The sequence below is a fragment of the Atractosteus spatula genome, chromosome 16 (genome assembly GCF_055471065.1).
Source record: "Atractosteus spatula isolate fAtrSpa1 chromosome 16, fAtrSpa1.hap1, whole genome shotgun sequence".
In the NCBI taxonomy this organism is placed as follows: domain Eukaryota; kingdom Metazoa; phylum Chordata; class Actinopteri; order Semionotiformes; family Lepisosteidae; genus Atractosteus; species Atractosteus spatula.
This window is the reverse complement of record NC_142721.1, coordinates 13,569,788-13,593,829: the sequence shown is the minus strand read 5'-3', so window position 1 is coordinate 13,593,829 and position 24,042 is coordinate 13,569,788. Positions and strand designations below refer to the sequence as shown.

The 24,042-nt window shown below is 43.3% G+C and overlaps 1 protein-coding gene across 7 annotated transcripts in view; it reads left to right on the top strand.

The window, feature by feature from the left end:
* The window catches only part of celf1 (cugbp, Elav-like family member 1), a 56,987-nt gene extending 36,378 nt beyond the window's left edge, over positions 1 to 20,609 (top strand). For 3 of the 7 annotated variants that reach the window (XM_088934615.1, XM_088934617.1, XM_088934611.1), the window contains 13 exons: positions 2,511 to 2,698; positions 3,926 to 4,008; positions 4,786 to 4,834; positions 5,553 to 5,687; positions 5,935 to 6,014; positions 6,977 to 7,138; positions 8,099 to 8,162; positions 9,614 to 9,778; positions 10,706 to 10,822; positions 11,496 to 11,681; positions 12,348 to 12,491; positions 13,543 to 13,712; positions 17,831 to 20,609. In XM_088934615.1, coding sequence (XP_088790741.1) covers positions 2,511 to 2,698; positions 3,926 to 4,008; positions 4,786 to 4,834; positions 5,553 to 5,687; positions 5,935 to 6,014; positions 6,977 to 7,138; positions 8,099 to 8,162; positions 9,614 to 9,778; positions 10,706 to 10,822; positions 11,496 to 11,681; positions 12,348 to 12,491; positions 13,543 to 13,670 — 1,501 coding nt within the window. In that variant the 3' untranslated portion in view covers positions 13,671 to 13,712; positions 17,831 to 20,609. Of the gene's footprint in view, positions 1 to 2,510; positions 2,699 to 3,925; positions 4,009 to 4,785; positions 4,835 to 5,552; positions 5,688 to 5,934; positions 6,015 to 6,976; positions 7,139 to 8,086; positions 8,163 to 9,613; positions 9,779 to 10,705; positions 10,823 to 11,495; positions 11,682 to 12,347; positions 12,492 to 13,542; positions 13,713 to 17,830 lie in introns of all 7 variants that reach the window. The other 4 variants (XM_088934616.1, XM_088934614.1, XM_088934610.1 and 1 more) reach the window with 2 other exon arrangements.
* Positions 20,610 to 24,042: the final 3,433 nt, after the last annotated feature.

The window sequence follows — 24,042 nt, the reverse complement described above, 5'->3', positions numbered from 1 at the left end:
TGGGATCCCTCGCAGAGGGATTTTTAATTGGATTCCAACCAGGACATTTTTTTTCAGCTTTTCGGTCCGATATTCAGAGAGTATTATAGAAATACAAATCCAAATTTTGCGCTGTGCGTCAATGCCAACGTCAAAAACAGCCTTAAATTGTTCAAAATGGCACGTGATCTTTTTTTTGCATGGCTTCCAAAGGGTAGCGCCTAGGAAAAACCGCACGGGAGATGTGGGGTTTAAGAGAAGGATTTGTGCTTTGAATAGGTGAATGTTAGACTGGGTGAATCACTGTCACATCAATGGGGTAATGTCATTTCTACTTGAAGCAAAAGCTCATTTCTGATGACATTAAGGTCTTTTCCTACATGTTATTTTGAAAGGTCTGACATTAGTCATGCGGTAGCATCTCACCTCGACTGATTTTCTTCTGAAGGGAAGTTTTGTCGGTGTTATTGCAGCCGAAGAGTGAGGCGTGCTTGAATCTCTGCAGTTTTTTTTTTTTACCAAGTGTTTGATGCTCCTGCTTCTTTTTGTTCCATGCCTCCTTATTCCCAGTGGAGCAGCTGGCGAGATCCATCGTCCCTTAGGGGTTTGGGTTCTGATGGACTTCAAAGCCTTAGATAAGCTGTAGATAAATGTCCTGTGGGAATAATTCGAGCTGTTATTGATCTGGACCTAGACCTGCAAAAACCCATTTGTGCTTTGAAGTAATTTGTGTTTCTGTGTAATGGAAGAAGAATTGACTTGTGTTATTAACCGCCGTCATTTAGTTTCTCAAGGGGGATACGGGGTTAGGTTATTGAAGTTTTTTTTTTTAATATGGGGTCACTTATTTTGAAGGAAAGATTGTAATTCGAACAGTGTAGAAGGCTAGAATCTGTCCGTCTCCCCTTTGAATAGAAGTGTGCCACCGGGGGAAGATGAGAATTTGTGCAAGGTGTGCAGCTCTGGGCATGTCGAACACAAAAATACATCAAGAGTTTCTGTCTTGGGCATATTCCTTCCCCTAAAATTCATCTTTCGTCAAAACAGGACAGGCTTCTACTTCCCTCTTGAATGTACTGTGGATGATCATAGGTGATAAATGTGTATTTTTTTTCTGTTCTTAAAATTTAACAGATTCCATGAAGGTTGTCCTTTGACTCTGGTTTAAAATAGACATAATTGTAACAGATATTAGACTGTATGATAAGACTTGACACGGCAAGATCACTGGCACTGAGGCATTGTTTCATATATGGGGTGGATCATATATCCGAAACCACTCTTTGGTCTCCTGAGGTTATGGTATTGAATCCAGCTCTGTTCTGAGGGAGCTGCAGCAGAGAGTTTCGCAGTTGATAATGCTTGCAGCCTTGCAGATGAGGCGTGGCACTGCTGTCTTTTTCTCTTTCCTTCCCATCACTAAAAGATGATCATCCCTTGATGACACGCACCTCCTCGGCACAGTGAAAGCTAGCTGGGTTTTTTTTTCCTGTTGTGTGGAATAGATTAATAATCTTGGAGGTCTTTCCCTGATTTTGTTACATGTGCAGGACAGATCGTTGTCTATTTATAAAATGCAGTAGAAGACCTAAGTACTGGAACTTGATCTTCATTTTCTAGAATGTCTTAATCGCCCCCTTTTGCTGGGATGAATGTGTTGACTGAGGTGAGAAGAGAAAATGAGCTAATATGTGTTTAATCAATACACATTACATCTGAAAGGAAATGATCATCGGCTGCTAAAGCATAGTGCATTTTAGTTAGCTTGGAGGACAGAAATGCACATTTCCAAACGATGTACTTGACTTCTTAATTGTCTTTTTTTAACTAAAGATTGAGCAGTGCCACTCTTACGATGGGCCAATCTGTTTACATCTCACCTGTTCAGCTTATAGATCAGTCTGCTCTTCATCAGCAAGCACAGATTTTTAAACGTCAAGTGTTTTGCCCTTTTGCCTAATTTAAAATTTGAAGTCCGATGTTGTTTTGCCCAAAGTGAAATAAAGACTGTCCCGTTTCTATTGATTTGATATACTTGGGTTAGGTTAGGAAGGTTTACATTTTTTCATGGAAGTTTGAGCTGTTTGATGTTGCCTTACGTTGCCATCAGGTTTCATGGCTTTATGGCAGAGCTGCAGAATAAAATGCAGTGTATGAGCATGGCAGCTAATTGTATTGACACAGTATAGTGCACAGGCATGGGTTGTTTTTACTGGGTACCTTATGGCTGTTACTTATCGCTGCAAAGTTCTGTTTTTTTTGTAGGTTGTAGGTAAAGTCGAATCAAAGTCATCTTAAAAAGTCATGTTTTCTGAGTGATCTCCTATGGCTCAGCCAGAATCACGCCACGACCCTGCAAACAGATGCCCTCACCTTGTCTCCTGCATCCCTTTCGGCTGCTCTAGCAGTGTCTTTTGGGTCCCTTCAGAGGGAGGCTCTGGACGGAACCCAAGTTTTTGCCACCGCCAGTAACCCTGCCCCCCAGCTCCCCCCACCCCATCCTCACCGGCCTCTCGCGGTCTCTTCCTCAGCGCCAAGAAGATGAACGGGACGCTGGACCACCCAGACCAGCCCGACATCGACGCCATCAAGATGTTCGTGGGGCAGATCCCCAGGACCTGGTCCGAGAAGGAGCTGCGGGAGCTGTTTGAGCCGTACGGCGCCGTGTACGAGATCAACGTCCTCCGGGATCGGAGTCAAAACCCACCGCAGAGCAAAGGTGAGCCTTTCAGCTCGCCTGATGTCTGGGCTGGCTGCCTTTTCGCCATTGTTTGGCTCTTTCTCTTGCGTCGAGATTTCATTTTCCGGTGACGGGTCCTTTTATTCTTTGACATTCAACCGGTCTAAAAGGCAGCATTTTTTAAATACAAAAAGACTGAATTTTCTAACATGCCTTGTTACCTCTGTCTTTAAGAACAGCGGGGGTGCGAGCTCTTGGGGTCAGCGGAAAAGACGACTTGTGTTCTCCGTCTGTTTTGTTCCAGCGATTCACTTTTGATTTAGAAGAAAATCAAGATGTAGAAATATGAACTTTGCCATCTTCTTTCGGTTCCGTTCGTACGCTATAAATTTCTGGTAGACATGGGAAATTAATCCAAGCGCTAAACATCTGTTAATGGGCTTTTCCAATAGCTAGTTCATATTTTTTCAGTCCATTAAATCCTTTTAAATCTCCTCGGCATCTTTATTCTGCAATGTGTAAAAACCACATAGGATACATTTTTTGTTTGCCCTACCTTTTGGACCGCTGTCTGACAGCAGACTGGGCCTTACAATGCTGTCCTGTGAAAGAGGTGTAAATCCATGCTTTCAAAGCAGAAATGAACCTTTATTAGTTTTGCAGCTTTTACGGTTTTCCTCAAAGTACAGGTTTTTTTTTTTACAAATTAAATGGGCATGTACAGGCCCTTGTCCTGGATGACAGCCTCGCTGTCCGGAATGAAGTGAGAGCCGACCTTACTGGGACAGCATCTCACTTTTCAGCAGCTGGCGATTCTGAGAGACCATAAAACTTTTGCTGTAAAACTGGCAATAGTGGAAAGGTTGTAATAATTGTCTGGTAGAACATAAATGCAGGAAACGTCCCTGGCATACATTCCTGTTCTGTCCTGGCCGAAGAGTCTCACTTTAACGGTAACCTTTCCGACATTCTTGTGTTTGGCTGAAATCACTTAAAAGTCCTTTCAGATTAAGCCAGGTAAGAGATTAAACTGTTTAGGTAATAAAATGGGCCTACAGCTCAAAACTTTTTTTCCAGTTTCTTCTGTTTCTTCAATTTCCCAATTGATTTAATCGATTTCCTAGTAGTAGCATTTTACTGGGCAGGCATTACAGTGCAGGTAATAATCCAAATCAAACCAGATCTGTTTTAGAAATGGGGTAAAAATGTACTATGAGGTCATTGGGGTTAATGGCGATGAATTCTGTGATTTTGTTTTCCCTGCAGGTTGTTGTTTTGTAACTTATTATACACGTAAAGCAGCATTGGAAGCACAAAACGCCCTTCACAACATGAAGATCCTGCCAGGGGTAAGTGCCACAAGGCCAGGCTGTTACTGAGACATGGGCCCCCGGGGAAGAGGCTGCCGATGTCTGCGATTCTTGGGTTGGTCTCGCTCTGAAGTGGCAGTTTGACGTCCTCCATTGACGCTCTGTGCTTAATGTTCCGAACTTAAAAATAGAGTGGCTTCGGGTTTAGAGTCCAAAATGGTTAGGAAGAGCCAAGTAATGGTTTTGCAGCAGACGGCCCTTTCTCTGGTGTTCCCCTGAGCTTTTTCTTCCTGTATCTGTCTTCTTCAAGGTTTCGGCTGTGGCGCCAGTGTCTCTTCCACGTGCATGAAGAAGGCCCCACAGACGGAACTTTGCATTCTTTCTTTCTTTCTGCTTTCCCACGTGGAATAAACCTACTTGTTCTGTTAATCTCAGGCTGGCACAACTCCCCACTCGAACCTTCTTAGTTTCCCCCCCCCCCCCACAGTGGATTGCGGTGTTAAATATAGGTTTAATTGTGCCGAGACTGTTCATGTATAGCGTCTTTTTTTTCCCTGAATCTTGCAAACAGCCATATTCTAAGTACTGGTTCTTTCTGTCCCAGCCTAATTCCACTTCCTAGATTTGTTCAGTCTTCAAAATACTCAGCTGATAAATGGGTGAAGCTTAATATACAGTATTTTAAGTACATTAGTGAGCAGTGTTTAGGATCATGGGAGAAGCGTCTCTCTCTTTGAAACTGGCGCTCTCCTCGTCTCTCGGTGTGTAACTCGAGTACTTGTTTTGATTTCCTGTGACGTTTCTCCTCTCCAACAGATGCATCACCCTATTCAGATGAAGCCGGCGGACAGTGAAAAGAACAATGGTAAATGTTTTGATTTGTGGCCGACTAGGGCGACAGGGCAATCCAGGACACTGGGTCACCTGGGGAGGACAAGGAGTGTGGAAATCTCCCAGCGCCGTATGCGTTACTGCTGTTAACGGCTCCTCCAAGGGGACGGGGGCTCCCCAGCATGCCCTTATCCTCCCGGCTGAGTGTGTTTGTGGGGAGATGAACCAGCACTCGCTTGGGATTGTACCCAGATGGGGCCTCCCCCTTTTGCAGGAGGAGGTGGAGGGGTTGGGTGTGGAGGGCGGAGCTTTTCCAAAAGCCGCAGAAGAGACGCAAGGCTGAATGGTACCTCTCGGCGGAGAATCTGGGACTTGTATGAGCTGTTGTGCACTGTGTTGCGCTTCATGCAGGTTTCCAAGAACATCTTGGTTAATCTCGCGATCAAAAAGAGTAGAACCGCTCTTATCAAGTTGGTGGATTTATTTTTAAAGGAGCCTAACATCCACGTATGGATGTCTTCATTGTTGCAGTTTTATATGAAGAGGAAAAAACTTTCTCTATTGTTACCTGTTTTTAAGTTAAAGGAGGAAAAAAAACGCAGGCATGTTTTGTTTGTTCCATGGTGTCTCTTCAAAGAGATTTAACATTTGGGTGAAATCTAGAAACGTTGACAACATTTCACTCTGGTGCTCTTTTGATGTCGAGCAAGTGTGTGTGGCGTTAACATTACTGTTTGATTGTTCTGTTCCAGCGGTGGAAGACAGGAAGTTGTTCATAGGAATGATTTCAAAGAAGTGTAATGAAAACGACATCAGGCTCATGTTCTCACCCTACGGACAGATTGAGGAATGTAGAATATTGCGCGGACCGGATGGGTTGAGTCGAGGTAAGGCAGCTTCACTTGAAGTCCCTCTTCTACTCAAACTAAAGCAGTGGGACGTTAGAGCACAGTTCTGTTGTGCTTCTGTCTTGTTTACTCAGCATTTCACAGCTGTCTCGAGCAATTGTGCAGTGTATAAAAAACAATTTTAGATCAACTTTCGTAGTTTTTTATTTATCTTTATTTAAGATGCCATCTTCTAGTAAATATATCAGGGTCTTCTTTGTAATGACTCTTCTTCTTATGTTCGCAGGATGTGCTTTTGTTACCTTTACAGCAAGACAAATGGCACAGTCAGCTATAAAAGCAATGCACCAGTCACAGACTATGGAGGTAAATCTTAACAACATAAATCATTACCTGGTGGCTCATTTTTCCTTGTGCTCCTTAAATCAGGGAGATAAACCATTCGCAGTTTTTCTGTGTTAGGCCTTACGTTTTCTTTCTTAGCCTGTGAAAATGGGCCTGCTAAACTGTTAATACTCAACACCAGTGTTTTTTGAAGCTTAAAGCCAGGTTGCTTTCCTGGCAGCGAACTCCTGTGCACTTGAAATGGTATTTACATTAGGAGTGTCTTACTGGAAAATCAGGGCTCAATCTGGCCAGGAGCAGTGAAGAAGAAAGGAGAGATGGCAAATTCATGTCCCTGCACAGCTGGTCAGAATTGAGAAGGAATTTTCCAAGTGGTGGAAAGTCCGGCAGTATATTTCATTGTTTCTCATTTTGCTCATGAAATTAGCCATGGAAAGGGAGGCTTGTATTGATTGTTGTGGAGCTGTGGGCTGAGAGTGTCAGAGCAGTCACACGGGGTCACGTTGTTCAAGTTTCCCCGCACGTTAATAAGGGGTAGACGGTTCCAAAACTGCCGTGCGTTTTTCAGATGCGTCTTTCAGATTCATTCAGCTGCTTGGCAACTCTTTAGACTGACTTACTCCAAAATGATGAGTCTCTTCTTGTTTTCAGGGTAGCTTTTTGAACTTTTACCCTTCTCTGTTTCAAGGAGGGGGGGTTAAAGTTTGGTTATAAAGCAAGGTGTGTTGCTAATTAATTTTCAGTAGAGGTGTTGGAAAGTGTAAGCAGGTGGTAACTTAAACACCTGTGCTGTATAATAACATCATTAATACCTGCTCAGCTGTTCAGAACTATAGTATCCTTTGCTTTGCTGTGTGAGATCCTTTTAAAGCGAGACGCCCAACAGTCTTCTGCATCGGTCAGACCTGAGCTCCCCCAGCTTCGTGTGTTTTAACAGGACTGAACATTGACCTCTTTCTCCCTCCCCGATTCTCTTTGTGCAGGGCTGCTCCTCCCCTATTGTGGTGAAGTTTGCTGACACACAGAAGGACAAAGAACAGAAGAGAATTGCACAGCAGCTTCAGCAGCAGATGCAGCAGCTCAATGCTGCCTCCATGTGGGGGAATCTTACAGGCCTCAACTCCCTCGGGCCCCAGTATCTAGCAGTAAGTGTCATTTCAAGAGCCTGAAAGGATGAGCAAAAAATAGGTGGAAAAGTCCAGTCTCATGGCGCTACTGTTTTTCTTGATGGGGGACATTTATGAACTAGAGAAGTCTTCCTGCTTCGTTTTCCAAAAACTGCTTTAAAGAAGTCTTTAAAGCGTGCTTTGGTTGAATTTGTGGGGGAGGTAGCTTGCACCTGGGGAGCTCACCTTAGTGGTTATTTAGGAATCCCCACTTTTGTCTTGCAAGGTTTGGATTGGTTATGGATTTGCGCAGTAGCTTTTTTTTAAATTGGAATTTAGCAGCATAAGTCTGCTTTCCGTAGCTTGAGTAGAAAACTGAGGTTGCGTTAATTTTATGTTCACGTCTATAAGTAAGGAGTACAGCTTCCTTTATGACTTGAGCCATATGATATGCTTTTCGGAGGGACGCATGTCTTCTTAATCAGTAGGTATCCTCTGAAGGGAGCTTGTTTTCTCCACTTGTCTATGGTCGTCATACGGCCGTTCTGTTTGCCATTTGGTTTGCAGTGTTTTGACTGACCACTGTGTGAAGTTTTTGTTCTCTGGTTTGTTTGGGTTTTTATTTTTGCATAATGGTCATGGAGCTCTGTTGGATCAGGCACAGCATTGCTGCAGTGTGCAATTAATCCCCTAAAACCCCTCAAATCTAAAAATCCACATCAAGACTAAATTGGCTGAGCATCCCCACCCAGCCTGCATGCTGAACTCCAACACAGCTGCCTGGCCCAGATGTTAGTGCTGCTCCATGGTGTGCTGTGGATCTCTCACTTCTTTCTGCCTTTTCTTCCTTCAGTCTTTCTCCCTTTTCTGAGTTTTTTTTTTCTTTCTCGCCTTCCTCCTTTGCTGTTTCTCTCTTTTCTCCAGTATTCACCAGAGTGGAAGCAGTCCTGACCCTCTCTGTGTTTTCTGTTTTGGTGTAATGTCTAGCTTTATTTGCAGCTCCTTCAGCAGTCTGCTTCTTCTGGGAACCTGAATGCACTCAGCAACCTTCATCCAATGACAGGTAATTCTCCAGCCCCTTCTGGCCCCACCACCTGAACAACAAAAAAAGAGATGTTAGTAAGAGGGTTTTGTATCATGTGAGCCCTTCCCCCCTCAGACCAAGCTGTGCAGCAGATGAGCAAAAGACATTATTAATTGCTCCATGTGCATGACTCTCTTGATAATGGCTTAAGAGGGCCTCCTCTATAGTTATAACCACAGAATAGCCTGAGACAGGAGAATGTTGTGTTGTTTAGACCAATTTCTCTCCCATGGTGCTTCAGAACATGGCTGAGCGTAACTGGTGTTTATCCTGAGCGGCATTTAATGCACTTGTCTAATAACACTGCCATAATGGGCTAGAAACTCAGTATCCAGCTAATACTGTCACAATGATGTTCAAGCTGATGGATCAGGCTTGGTTTTCCAGTCATTCCCCAAAACGATTATCCTGCAGATAGAATCTGTAGGGAACGGTATTTAATAGGTTTCTACCAAGGTGATAATTATACAGATGATGAGCATAAGCAGTACTGCTCTGTGCAGTCATGATTAGTTTTACATGGAGTGGAAAAGGAAGTGGGCATTATGATTTGGTTTCTAGTTTCGTTTACTTTTATTTAGTAAAATCACAGAGGGAGACGCATAGTCTGTGTGCCCCACTTGCTGTAAAATGAGAGCGTGTCAAGAACTTGACCTGAACAGTTTTGTTTTCTGTAGTGCATGCATTAATCTTGCCCTGAAATGGTTGTGTTGGTGTGTTACGGTGGTCATAGCTGTTCCCTTCTGCACGTAGGTGAGCGTGTTGATTTTTTTTTTCCCCCCCAAAAGTGTCTTGTTATTGTCTTCGAAGGCCGTGGCCGAGTTTTACTCCGCTCCTTTGAAAGTCCTTGTAGTCCTGCACGCGGCCTCGCGGTTGCGGGCGGCTGTCTGTTGCCCGTTGCTGTTCAGCGGGAGGTGTGCATGCTTTCAGCCCTCCTCCTTCTCTGGTGCCCAGAGAGTGCCCTCCCACTGGGATTCGTTATGCTGCCTTGGCGATCTAAAAAAATGAAGACTCACTCAGTTCCTGAAACTGAAGGCTGCAGTTTGCGAGTCTTTAACTTCAGAGAGATCCAGCCTGGCTTCTTTTTATGAACTACAGGCCATCAGGCCTATTTTGCTTAAATGGACGTGGTGTTCCCAAGCAGCATCATTACTTGATATTTCCTCATAACCGAGTCTTCTAATGTAGTTCAGATCTGGACAGAACTAAATTGATCCAGACTTCCACACAGCTGGATGCATTTACACAGTTTGTTTTGCACAGAGAAAGAAGTCAGAGCTACAAGACCTCTGTTTTTAGACTTGATGGGGTGGAGGGGGGGTGTCCTTGGGTTGCTGGGGTTCCTGCAGCGTGGAGGTCTGGTGTGTCTGTGCGGCTGCATGCGTGGGGAGGGTCTAACTGTCCCCTCCCGTGTGTGTGCTGTGTTGCAGGGTTAAATGCAATGCAGAATCTGGCTGCTCTGGCGGCTGCAGCCAGCGCCACACAGAGCACTCCCACTGGCTCAAACGCGCTCACTACTTCAAGCAGCCCCCTCAGTGTGCTCACCAGCTCAGGTACGGGACAGCAGGCACAATCTTCCTGGGATACATACAAGGGTTTGTTTGACTTTTCTTATTTTTAACCATTTTTAACAATGCAAAACGGTTAAGATCTTAATTTTTTTGTAAAAAAAATGTAAATATTGAGCGGTTGAGTGCAATTCTGAAATAATAGTCTGACTTGCAGTTTACACGGTCCTGGGGTGTTCCTTGAGGGGTCCACAGGTTTGATTCTTCACCAGATTGAGCACCTTGATGAAAATCGGTGCTCATAAGCTTTAAGCCTCCAGCCAGTCAGCCCTGGTTGTTTTTGTTCAAGTATCCTAAGGCGCAGGGCTGTTTGCTAGTTCTGAAGGGAGGTGCAAAACTAACAGCTCCATTTAGCTCAACGCGTGAGCTCTCTTGTAGAAGAATTACTTCCAGGGTTAGTACGTTGTGCATGTCCTACAGGAACAAACGTGCAGGTTTCACCCAACTGATGCCAGAGTGGGAAGAGAGGTGCAGATTAAACAGATTGTAGAGTGCAGATGTCTGTATTGCTCTGGAGCAATGCTACAAAGGATGCAGAAATGCAAGGAAGGCTAATTTATTTTAGTCCCTTTACCCCCTGATAGGTTTAACTCCTTTTTGGAGTATGTTGGTAGTTTTTACATAACTGGTTGAAGGGTTTGTAGACCAAAAGGAGGTAGAGGCTGATCTAGTTAGTAAACTCTGCAGCTGACAGAGCAGTAGTCTTGGTAGAAGCCGTGATGGTTCACATTTCTGAAAGAATTGCACAGAATTTTGCTACCCATCTTGCTGCAGTAATTTCACTGATCCTGCATGCAGTCACTGATTGATTTATGGACAGTGAGCAGCAGTACTATTTGTTGAAGTAACGTAACGTTTTCTGCTGTGTGTTGTAATTCACTTTATTTTGTAGAGTCTTGAGCGATGGAATTGAAACCTGGAGCTTATGTGTCAAAATGTTTTGTGTTTCTGTAGCTGGGTCCTCCCCCACGTCTAGTACCAACTCTTCAGTGAACCCGATGGCGTCACTTGGGGCGCTCCAGTCCCTGGCTGCTGGGGCCACAGCAGGGCTCAATGTGGGGTCTCTAGCAGGTGAGAGAACTGTGTGTGCCCGCCCCCCCCCCCCAACACCCCAGCTGGGAGTTTAGGACATGTACTGTATCTGCTCATTGCAGTTTGTAACATGGTACAACTGAAAACGTAACTCGTAGTGCTTAATTTGTGTTGTAGATAAAGCAAAGGAACAAGTAAAGGTTTATTCCATGAAGGAAAGAAACGCAACGTTTTGAAGAAGGCTCCACAGCAGAAACGTTGTTTCTTTTCTTCTCTTTTCAGCATCGAATAAACTGTTGTTTGTTCCTTTGCAGTGCACATACTGGCGCAGCTCCCTACTTGAACTACTAAAGCAAATGGTAGTTTTTGGTGAAAGGATGTAAGATTTGTGCCTGATAAGCTTGACTTAATGCATTTTCTTCCCTATTCTTTAATATATGTATAAACCCAGATCCTCTCTTCAGATGTTTTATTTAACTGAGGAAAAACCTCAGTTTTTCCTCAGTCTTGAGAGGATCTTTAAAATGGGAGCATTTTGCCGAATTTTGTTTCCCCCAAAAGCAGGTCAGAGGGGCGGGATAAGTGGGCGACGGTTCATGGCATCTATGGACGGTGCGTCCTCCGAGGGCTGGACAGCAGTCAGCTTGAAGACCCGCGTCTGTGAGCGGGCTTGCTGGGATTGCTGTCAGCGGTGGCTGTTGTGTCTTTGCAGGGATGGCCGCCCTGAACGGAGGCCTGGGCAGCGGCGCCCTCTCGAACGGAACGGGCAGCACCATGGAGGCCCTGACCCAGGCGTACTCGGGGATCCAGCAGTACGCAGCAGCGGCACTGCCCACGCTCTACAACCAGAGCCTGCTCACGCAGCAGAGCGTCAGCGCCGCAGGGAGCCAGAAGGAAGGCAAGTGGCTTCTTCCGCAGCCCGTGAGGCCCCCTCCCTTGGCCGCAGTGTGGCGCGCTGCCCCTCGGCTCGGGTTAAATCGGATCTGGGATCTACCTGGATGAGCTGCTGGGGATGGCCCAGCTCCCTCTGGCAGAGCTAGTTACGAGGGTGAAGTGTCCGACCCGGCGTGCCCCTGGTTAACGAGGGTGAAGTGTCCGATAGGCGTGCCCCTGGTGGCGAGTGTAAAGCCTGTTGCAGATAAAGTGTGGTCATACTGGCTTAAAAAAAAAGGCACTCCCTGAGGACGCAGGTTGAGCTCTGAGGCCCCTCCTCTTTGTCCGAGCCACGACTTCGGCCAACGGTCATTTTGAATCTCGGTTATACTTGTTTAGTTTTTTTGCATTTGCTTTCTCAGTGCCCTCTAAGGTCATTTAAAGTGGTTCTTTTAGCATCGGTCTTTTCTGTGCTTCTGCACGCCATGCACGATTTGAATGTGGCAAGGGTGGTTAATGACCCTTGCCCCTGCCCTTCCCTTGTCGGTGCATCCACTGCTTCGGTTTAAGTCCGCTGTGCAGATACGGGTCAGTTAGAGCTGACACAGCTGAGAACGGACTGGAATTTCAAGCCAGCTTTCGAGATGCGGACTCGAGCGCGTTTAACCACCATGTCGTTTTGTGTTCCAAGGTCCGGAAGGGGCGAACCTGTTTATTTACCATCTACCCCAGGAATTTGGAGACCAGGATCTTCTCCAGATGTTCATGCCGTTTGGAAACGTCATCTCTGCCAAGGTGTTTATTGACAAGCAGACAAACCTCAGCAAATGTTTTGGTAAGTCCAGAGGATTTCCCGTGGCAAGTCCAGCTATTGAGAAAAGATATTGGTCAACTTATTCCTTGTTTTTATGCATTACTGTGCTTGGAATATGACAGTAGTAATGCAAGAAATGTTTTTGTCTCTTTGCCTCATAATTGGAGCATTATATTGTTCTTAATCATCACTGAACACCAGCTGCCTGGGGCATGTTACATGTTGTATGTAATATACATGACGGAGCCTGAAGTTCTCAATGTTAAGTCTTCACACACAAAAAAACGTCACTATAGACATGCTTGGAAAAAGGTTTACATCAGTAACAGCATGTTTTATGTAATGACAGCCATGCACTATTGCTTAAGGAGAATGTGACTTTTAAAACGCAGATGTCGTTCAAAGGCTATCGATCGATCATTTGCTTGCGCGTCTGCATAACAGAGTGTGTTGCTCAGTGACATTGCAGAGGAACTCAGTAGTGTGGAAATGAGCAGTGGGCCGTGAAGCAAGCTTGTTCACAGCAGTGAAAGAATATTATCCGAGACATAAAGCCACGCTGGAACTTATCTGTGCGGTGAAATCGTAATTTGATTCTTGAGAAAATTGCCCTTTGGAGCTCGCGAGCATATACAGGCTGCTTTTATTTTCCTAGCGGCAAGTGCTTAATTCTGAACAGAAGAAGTACGGGGACGCCTGCGATTCTAAATCTCGAGCTTGTCGCAGCTTTGAATTATCGCCGATTTGTCAATATTCTGTTTCGTTACTGTTTCTTGTCGAAAGCCGTGACGTATTCAGCGAGGGTTTTGAACTGCCAGCAACACCTGATTTTTGCCAACTGAAAGAAAACTCTCCAATTGGAACCAAAAAAAACTAGGGTCCAAATTTTCTGTTGACGTGTATGTGTCCCAGGATCATCATCTGGGTCACTCGTCTCTATTAGCAAAGTTGGTGTGGCGTATAGGTGTTAAATTAGAAATTTACAATCGCAGTTGCATTAAACAGTAGTTTCCAGAGGGCTGTTGTAGAAACGTCTTGTGTGCAGTGATTCATGGGAATGTTCTTTTTGCAGGTTTTGTAAGTTACGACAATCCAGTCTCGTCTCAGGCGGCCATTCAATCCATGAACGGTTTTCAGATCGGCATGAAGCGACTGAAAGTCCAGCTAAAACGATCCAAAAATGACAGCAAGCCATACTGAGCGTTTTTCTCTCAAATGGACTTGGTTAGAAAATGTTTCCTGGTAAGTTGAGAGTGGAAAGATAGATGACCCCTTGCATATTCTTGGAGCTCCACTTGCTGGGGTTGCTGTTATTCTCTGTAGTCACAAAACAAATGTTAAAATTAAGATTTTGTTCTATTTAAAATAACAGATACGTTTTTTTTTCTGTTGTGGTTTTCAACTTTTTTAAAAAAAACTGTACTTTTTTTTTCCTTTTTTAAGTTAAAGTGCCATATCATATAGAAGTTTGCGGTGTAACAGTTATTAAAGTTGTTAGGCATGTTACACAAAGAAAGCCAGTAGCCATAATAAATGTCTTCTGCTTTTAACCCCTGAATTGAATGTCAAACCTCTAGTAAGACTGCCCCTGTGGAGTGTTTTCAAAGAAAGCAATTCAAGGTTCCTCACAAAACTGACCATTTTCTTCACTTCTGCGACATGGAAGAAAAAGCTAATTATGACAAGTTATGCTGATAAACATTACCTATGAGCACATGCATATCTTGGTTGAGAGGGGTTTAAAATGAGGTAGTTAAACAAGGTGTGCTATGAGACTGAGCTCATGATCTAAATTGCTTCAAAGTGGTTTCAACTTGACTGCATCATCTATACAAGGGAGCTTGAAATCTGGCCAGTAATGTTGCAGAAAAGCAGGTGTTTGCAGTTCATTGCTCAGAATCGAAAGCTACATGTAGCTGGTGATAAATCATGAAGCACAAAACATCCATTTCCTTTCTCAAAACCGGGCCACAGGGCATTTTCACACAGAATTATGTATAATGTATCGTATGGATTTTTCCTGCATTGGAATGTCCTGTGCAAATCGAAGCAATCTAAAGTTTCCAGCTGCCGTACAGTTACTTTTCCCCATTCTCCCGAAATATCAGTGAAGCAGATAACACCCGTGACGTGAAAGACTCGCATTTCTGCACCTTGTACATCAATTACACACATCAGTATTGTATTTTTACACATGAACAATTATTGGGAGTGAGGCGCTGCAGCCGTCAGGTTTCGGTCTTGCGGCTCGCTCGTTGGACTTCCTGCTACACGTGTCCAGGTGCCTGTCTGCAGTAAAGTCCGGCGCTGTCATTCAGCAGCACGGAGGCATCCTGAAACTGGCGTAGATATCGGGCTGCAGGCGGTCCTGGGAAGTCCCCCAGACTTAGTCTCGGATGTGGGTTTCGGGCATCGGAGAGTCCTGCAGCCCCGCCGTTTGATAGAGAGCAGAGGCTGGGGTCTGACGGGGAGCACGGTCCTCAGCTTTGCACCTGGGCAGACCCCGTCTTTCTTCTGAGTTTTGTTTCCCATGGGGGTGGTCCGTCACCGAGTTTGAACAAGTGCCGCCACCTTGCTTTCAACTGTCCAGGAGAAATCAAAGGTTCCTAACGGAGCCAGTGAAATATTCTGCAGAGGGCTCTGCTAGACCTAAGAAGCATTACACCAGGAGAGGAGGCCATTTGGTAGTTAGTATTGATCGGAGGGTCTCATCCAGCTGTTTCCTGAAGGATGTCAGGGTAGCGGCCTCAACAGCGTGGCTGGGTGGCTTGTTCCACACTCCTACAACCCTTTGAATAAAGAAATGCCTCCCAGGTTTTCCTAGAACACAAAGAAAAATAAAAGGTGGAGGGTTAGGAGTGATCGATCCAGGCCGGAGAACAAAAATTCCACGGAGCAGTTTGAGCTCGAGTTATATTCCCTGCTTCTCCCCAGGAATTCCTTCTTGGAGTATTTTTTTTTCCTTTTCCCTCCCTCTGCAGCAGGAAAGCGATCTCCAGTCCCTGCCATGGGCTGGATAGTTTCGCTGCAGCAGTGGTGATAGTGTAGCTATGGACAACCATGGAGTAAAAAAAAAGGATATTTTAAATGTGATGGAGTATAATGTTTTTAGTGTGAAAGCCTATAAGCTACTGGTCCAAACCCCAGTTCAAGAAATGGCTGAACATGGTTCCATTCGCCTATGTCAGCACAATATTTAAACACGGCTAGTTTTCAAAATCCCTTGTATTTCCTTACGTGGGGGGTGGGGGGGAGTTTTCAAGTCATGTGCACTCCTCCTCAGTGTTTTCTCTTCTACCTCTCAAATTGAAGCTACAATCTGATTTTACTGGCACAGGCACAGAGCGCTGTGTTGAAACACTGGCTTTCGTATATAGATTTCCGGAGTGAGTTGTATTATAGAAAATAAAAGCACTAAGTATTTTTCAAATTTGGTGACGTAAATTATCTGTTTTGGGAAATAATTAAATGAATACTTAGGCTTCCAGGGTCATATAATGAGATTTTTATATAAATGCAAAGAGAAAAAGTTGTCCAGATGATGTATATTACAAAACTGTAATGCCTTTTCTATTTTTATAGAGGTTTTATACTGCTCCTGAGTGTCGGAGTATATTTATTGCCTAAATTATTTCTCTGAAAAAGACAGTATTTTGTAGAATCCTAATGTTGGTTAATATATTCAAATGTGTGAGGTTTAAACTACTGACCTATGTAGCCCTTTTCACTCAGTGTTGTGAATTGTTGATGTACACAGTGGGGGGGAAAAATGTGAAACTTATCTGAAGGGTTTAACCAGTGCTGCTAAAGATCCCAAACAATTTGAGCTCTTGAGTGGAGATTTCACAGTCGCTGTCATGCCTGGAGCACAGCTGTCTGTCTGCATGTGTAGAGTACCGCTGTGTGCACCCTTGTAGCCTGAGCAAATGAGGTGTCTGGCAATCTGAAGCTGGCAGAGAGCAAATGGTTACCAGGCTGTCTTAATTTCCTGCTCTCGATGTGTAAATCCCCAAGAAACGGCTCTCCATTCCGTTTTGGAAGGGGGGTGGCCCCTGTGAAACGAGGAGAAATAGTTTAAAATGTTGTGAAGAACAAACCGTGGGGGGGAGAGTGTGGAGTCCAGGGCGTAGATTAGTTACGAAGGGGTCAGTGCATCATGGGAACACTGCTCTGACCATGCAACACATTCACTTTAACTTTTTACTTTGTGAATATATATATATACACACATGTTAATAAAACCCTGTGTTATTGTAGCCATTCCTGGCCCCCTCACCCTTTTCCAGTAGTAAAAAGACTCGTTTCAGTATAAAAAAAAATGGGTCCTTATTTGTGAAGTCACTGGCCTTCCATGCAGACTGTCCTCGTCATGTGCCAAATGTTCTCTTCTTCAGCAGATGTTTACAAGGCAAAAGGGTCTGATGAAGTCTTAATTAAAAGTTGTGGCTTTGTAATATTTGTTTTGACAAGCCAGGTTTACATTTTTGTTTTTCTCTAGTCTAAGGCCTCTCTAACAAGTTTTACATTTTCACCTTTTTTCTGTTATTAAAGACTTTTTTTTTTATTTAAGCAGTCACTTTGCCTTTAAAAAACTTTTCTCACCTCTTCTGAATGAACGTGAACCAGAAACTGATGCTCTGTGACAGCTTGGTGTTGTCTGGTGGCTTCTAAGGGGTTTGGGTGTCCTAGGGTCAATATCTGAGCCACTCCTTTCCTCTTGTAGCTCCACAAAATCCACTCGTTTTCCAAACAAGAAGCACAAAAACAGCACTGCCCAGAAGGGCTAGTGCGAACAGAAGACCGCTCTAGCCCGCACAAAAAGAATCCGTAACAAAAAAGCTCTTTTTGACGTCTCTGAGAGTTCCTCAGGTTTGGGTGCATTACATTCCCAAAGTCACTGAAATCTGAGCAGCTCCATGCAGCAAAATTATTTTATATTTTTCACCAATGCAATCAACCTTTTAGGTATACCAGATTGCATACCTCGGTTTCAATCTGATACAAATTTTTGATGTGTTCTGTAGTAAAGATCTCAGAGGCTTTACCAATTTATTATCTTTTGACCTTAAGAGCCCCCCTTTTTTTTTAGCCTTAACAAAATGCCCACCCTGGAAAAGCCACGTCAGCGTTTCATTTGAGCGAGTCGGCAGTCTGTGTTGTCTTAGTGTTGTCTCATCTGTTAATGACGTCAGCATGTGCTCAGCCCCTCCTCTCCTTCGTGTTGCATTAATTGTTCAATGTTTAGAGGATGTACAGAGCCCCATGCAGAGAGAATCATTTATGGTTTTCTTTTGTCCCTTCCTTTTTTAGTTGTTGCTTTAACTAGGGTGTTCTCCCTGTTTTGTTTTGTTTTATTCTAGATATCTTCGTGCCCGTTTGTTCATCGTTTGCCTAGCATGTCGATGTGACGTCAAAAGTTCATCGTCCAATCCTTGTCTTCTGAGCTTCTCTGATGCTTGAAATTTCACCTTTGACCTTGTTAACTTTTGACGCTTATTAATTATACAGTTTTTGTTTTTTGTTCTTCATTTCTGTCGTTTTGTGTGCTGCCAACGAGATGTGATAGCAAGACTGCAAAACCGTGATGAAAAGTTATATATTTGAAGTTACATTTGAATATTGTTACAAGCAAAAAGAGAATCTATTTTTCTAGAACTTCCTAACATAACCACTAGATTTTGCAAAAAAAAAACTTTTGTTCACTTTTGTTTTAGGGTTGTTTTGTTTTCTTTGTTCTTTTCTCTTTTTTTGAAGCAGTCTTCCTAGCACATCAAATGTATTTGTCTGTAAGCAGCCAATTCAATTTATAGAAGCTACTTCTGTGTGTGTGTGGTTTCTTGTTAGTTCTACTTTTTTAGGATGTCTATGGTCACATTTTGCTGAAACTGAGGATGACTTTGTAATTTTGTGCTAGGTTAGTTAGCATGATGTATTTTTTGGGAGTTTCTATTAACCGAGTGACGTCATTATTATGGACACTTGAAATGCCTTTTTTTCTTTTAGTGTCTTGTCATCTTTAGGCACTTTTTTCATTTTTTTGTGTGGCGATCAGCATTTGTCTGAAGTGAAATATTCTAAAATGAGCAAACATAATTTGTCACAATTAGTTTAGTATATATCTTGCATGCATGTTATTTTCTTAACTGCACTGAAAATCCTCAGCAAAATGTGATTTAGTTTTGTTTAAAAAAAATATAAAAAAACAATAAAAATAGTGCCAAAACTTTTGCATGTTGCTGTTGGTCACGTTTTTCTGTATCTTTTGTTCCTTTTATGTCCCTTTCTCTATAGTTTAACCTTGCAGAGAAAAAGATATAAAAAGCAGGTTTGGTTTAATATTATTTTAAAGTGTCGATGTGGCAAATACAATTTAGGTGCCATTAAGATTCATCACTGTGTGTTTAGACTATGGTGGAATTTTTTTTTATAAAGATCTGTGAGATTCATCACCTGTGTGCAGTGGAAGTGAGATGTGCATTTGTTTTTCAGTAATCCTCTAGAGTAAAAAAAAAATTTTCCACAGATGGAGATTGTCTTGAGTTCAATTACATTAAAAAATTGGTAACATCCCTTCAGTCTGGGAATCATACTCCATTTCTGTGTAGGTACTGTATATATTGTGTGATCAAGAGCGTTTGATATTTTAACACCTCTATACTTTTAAAAATCATTTTTTTCTTTACATGTGATATCGGTCTTGTCAAAGCTGTGGCTTAATAGAGCTTGTTGGTTGTCGTTTTTAAGAAATTGTGTGTAGCCAATCTAAGCATATTCTGCAGAAGAACCTTGTCTTGCATTTTGCATAGAAACATGCGTCAATCAGATGACAGCTTCCTTATTTTGAAATTATAGTGACTAAGAATTACAGCAGTAACAAGTTTATTTTATTATACAGTATAGGCAATTTTTTAATTTACAAAAAATCAGAAGGCATAACTTCTCTTCGGTCTTTTTTGTTCCAAATAATTATAGTCTTCATGAATTGTCAGCTTAAGTGTAACAAAGTAACTTGGAGACGTTTAAGATGAGAAGGAAAGTTTGAAGGTGAAATCAAGGAATGAGTGTTTCCTCTTGGAGCCAGATGATCTTCAATGTTTACGGTCTCTCTCATTTTAGGTTTATTTTATGGGGACATGCCTTAAGCGATATACTGCCACTTACCTAAAGGTTTAAGCAATTTATTTCTCAGTGCAGTTAGTAATCCTATCATTAGATTTGCCATAGTCTAAACACACATTGCCTGGTAATTCTTATTTTTAATCCATAGATGTATTCTGAGCCAGATAAAATCTCTTCTCCCTTATCGTAGGAAGCATTCAAAGTCTTTGGGAGGAAAATTGCCACTTTAAGATCTGCAAAGTCAGCATCAAGCGATTTGTGAATTCTAGGTTTTTCTTTTTTTGGGCTCCAGTGATCAGTGTTGACTAATTTTTCTTCTGTGGACTTCAGTTTCAGAAATCGCCCTAATACCTGTGGAAATGTTCAAAATCAAAATACCAAAATGTTTGATCTTATGATAGACTGTGGTTGTTCAATTGATTTGAGATACTTTCGTGACTGACTTTCCTATTTTCTCAGCTGCTTTTTGTGAGTTTAAATGTAATCTTTGGAAGAAACCTGTGGGATTTTTTATTGGTACAAAGTGATTGTATTAAACACTAGGTTTTGTACAGTTTTTGCCTTTTCTACTAGAAAAAATGTAAATCTGTTTCACAATGTGAAATTGAAATAAAATGAGAAAAAAAAAACTTGTAGAATTTGCCACTATGACCAAACTTAACAGTCTGTACTGCAGTAAGATTAAACATTGGGGAAAAAAATCTGTGAAGTCTTCTTTAATTCTGACAAAAGCTTTTTTTCTTTTGGAAGTCAGTGTGTGATTTTTGATGTACAGCATAGGTAAAATACTGATATAATTAGCTGGCAAAAAATGTTGCTTTTTTTGAACGCAGTTTCTGTAGTTGAATTTGAAATTACAAGTTTGGAACAAGCAAGTATTTGTTTAAAGATTTTCTTACCCTTTTTGTCTTGATGGGGGTACTAAGCTGTTTTAATTGCACACGCAACGAGCAGTCATTTTGTATGCCAAGTGTGGTACCTATTTTTGTTTATTTACAATTAAAATGTTTGAGAAGATTCACAAGCATTGTGTCTGGGATTTTTTTTGTTCCCAATTTAAAAATATATGTGCACATTACACAGTTCTTATAAAGAATAGCCTTTGAAGGAAGCAAGTTTTTTTTAGGCTCATTCATCTGTATTCTGCGGCTCTCTGGAGTCCAGGGTGAAAGGAACAATTTCTTGCAATTTGAAGCTGTAAATTCATGAAAGAGCTGGGGCCGACAGAAGGCTGAGGATTTGACAGGTGGTCTGAGATGCAAAAAAAAAAAGCCCCATCTCATCAGGTTATCGTTTCTTAAAATAGAAATGCACACTGCAGCCCACAGACTTACAACACGTCAAAGAAATTCCTCTTCTTTTTGGCACGTTCACGTTTCTTCCCATTTTCTTCAGCGTGCGTTTTGGTGGAGCAGCAGAGAGGGATATCTTGCCCCAACGGGGGCATTTCCAAAAACATCCGGGGCCGTTTTGCACCTGCCCCTCTGCTTTTTCCATAGCATCCAGAGGGAGCTATTCCCGATTACTAACTTATCCAGAGCGGCTGACGATTGCATCCCATTGATACAGCTGTGTATTTTACTGGCGCGATTCAGGTGAAGTACCGTGCAGAAGGGTACAACGGCATCAACTCGCCTGGGATTCGGACCCACAGCTTTCCAGCGATGAGCCTGGAACCCCGACCACCCCCACCTGTGCACTTTGTCGTCCTGTGTGCGCTTGTGCTCTCTGCCCAGTTTGTCGAGAGGTTCGTGCAGACAAAAGCCGGCCCCCCCCTTGAGTTGCATGGTCGTGCCGCACGGTGTAAGTATTTCTTTTGAACTTGGAACTGGTGCAGACAAACACTGAGCAACTGTGCCGACTGGCCCTGCCGAGGTGAGTTATTTATAGATGGCGGGGGTGGGGGGGGGTTGCCTTGAGATCTGTCGAGATGAGACCCGTTTTTGTTGTTGCCGATAAAGGGCGCGAAAAGAGCGTTGGTGAGGATTTCTGGTGTGCATGCACTCGTGGCTGTAGAGGAGCGCGGCTCTGTCGCAGTCACTGCCTTGTTGCAGCGATGACACTCCAGCTCTCGATAGGTATGGGCTGCCCTGCACACTGCTCCGGTTCCAGCTGTTCTGATTGGCAATGGGAAATGAATGCTGAAGCAGGACTGGCTTCTCCTTTTTGCTCCCTTGTCTTCAGGCTGCTCTCAGGAGAACTGTTCGCTCGCGACTGCTGCCTTGACACTTAACACATCCTGGGATTGAACCCTGTGCTGTGAAGTTATCACGCTGAGGGGTGGAAAGTGTTGCAGGTTAAGAGCCTGCTGAATTGCCACTAAGGGCCGATGTTTTTAGCTTTTTTTATTGAAATCCAAAATTAACAGCTTTTCTGCTCCTTGGTCCTGAACTCGTGCGATACACAAAACTCCTCATGGATACAGTGACAGCAGAAAAGTATAAAGTAGTGTTTATGATCTGAGATGCCAAAAGCACTTTAGCCTTACCCATGAGATACAGCATAAAAGTTCTGATAGCTCAGCATGAAATGTTAATTTGGAATATTGTGTGCTGGGCAAGCTTAGCTTTCATATACTGAGCGGCCTAATAAACCTATCACTTATGGGTCTGTGGCCATGATCTGCAACAAATAAATGAAAAATTGATTTTTTATAGCAGGTGCCACAGCATTTTATTGAATAAACCATCTGCTTGTTACCTGCTTAGTTCAGAGCAGAGGTGAGAGCTGGAGCAAGTCAAGGGACCCCTTGGAGGGGGCACCAGGCTAGCGTGGGGCAGATACCTCTCTTCATACATCCAGGGGGCATTTTACACAAGGCAAATCTTAGGAATTGTTTGGACTGCAGGAGCAAACGAGGAAAAAGCCCTCACCGCCGCATGCAGAGCATGCCAACTCCCCACAGTTGTGTCGAGTGTCTGATTCGAACCCTGTGAAGAGGCAGCTCTGCGTCAGACTTGGCCTAGGTAAGTTCATTAGCCTGGGTAAAGAGTGTCATCAACGTGGCTGAACAAGGAATTCACTCTGCATGTCGCTTGTTAACGGCCACTGTTGGAAGACATACCAGCGCTGCGTTAGTGCTGCACAGCTTCACGGCTGCTCGTGCTGCCCTGTGGGATCTTTCCATCAGCCCACCTGTTGGAGCCTTGACGAGCACATGCCTTTGGGTCATCCCCCAGGTGTTCAAGGGGGCTAGCGTTCAGTATCTGCGATGTAACGGTCAGTCTCTTCTCCCACGAGAGCTGCATGGTGTTGTCCATCTGGAATGTCCCATCGAGAGCTGTAGGGGAATTCCTGGGATTTGGTCGTTCTAGATTCATGTGTTCAGGATGCCATCAGTCTGTTCTGATGTTCTGTAGTGATGACACTCTCCTGATCAGACTGTCTCTTACCTCTACCTTGATTGGCCTGTCATACACAACCACCATGTCCTGTATAACTGTGTGACTCGGTGTCACCCAATAGCATGGGCTACGCAACACCTTGACTGACCGCTGAAGAGGACTGGTCAGTCCACATATTCCAGCCTCCAACATACTGCTGGCACAAGGGCCTTGTTCTCTAGGATCACTAGGCACATGGGTTTATTTCTTTTACTTATTTATTGGTTTTCAGTGGACTAGAAGTTCAACTTCGCTGTCCAATAATCAATTGATCAAAATGATGCTGGAAGCATGTGATCAATACACTAAATTAGTATGCTTTAGTTCTCTGAAAACATGCATAAATAGTAATGTTGCTTTTGAATATCAATCTATAAGTAAAGACTGCCATCTGCTACTCAGTGCAGAAACGGGAGTGATTATATGCTGTCAGTTCCCCCTGATTTCTAGTTCTGCCTCGGTGTTGATTTTACGAGTGTTGTAATTGACTTAGGAAGACTACTTACCCACTAAGATAGATAAAAATATATCGAATACATTTCAATGAGCATTAAATGAAAACGCAGACGACCAGAAAAAAAATAAAATTTTTAATTGTACGATGGATTGTACATATAACAAATCCGTCAAAATAGAACTTGAATTTTTCTAGCTTTGACCAGGAATTACCAGGATAGCTCTAAGGAGCAGTTCAAAGCCTTTCTAATAATACCTCATGCATGTGAAGAATTTCAAGATGATCAAAGTACAGTTTAAAGTCAGAGTGTGCTCAAGGAACATGATCACAGCGCAAACTGCAGAATCTGCTGACACTGACGTAGCATGCATGACACTGGCGCTTGTTATCTTGCCCCAGTATTGATGAGGTGTCTCAGCTGAATTTTTTTTTTTGTTCTGTCGTGGGTTATAATCTGCCTTGTCGGGTTACTAAATTATTGCTTTATGGTCCGGGCACAGGAAAAGATGCATCTTCTTTCACAACAACAAAGGCTCTGGCCCACGAACTCTTGAGATCCGCGCCAAAGCACATGCTGTCTGATGTCGCGGCTCGAAGGACAACCTGTTGTTCA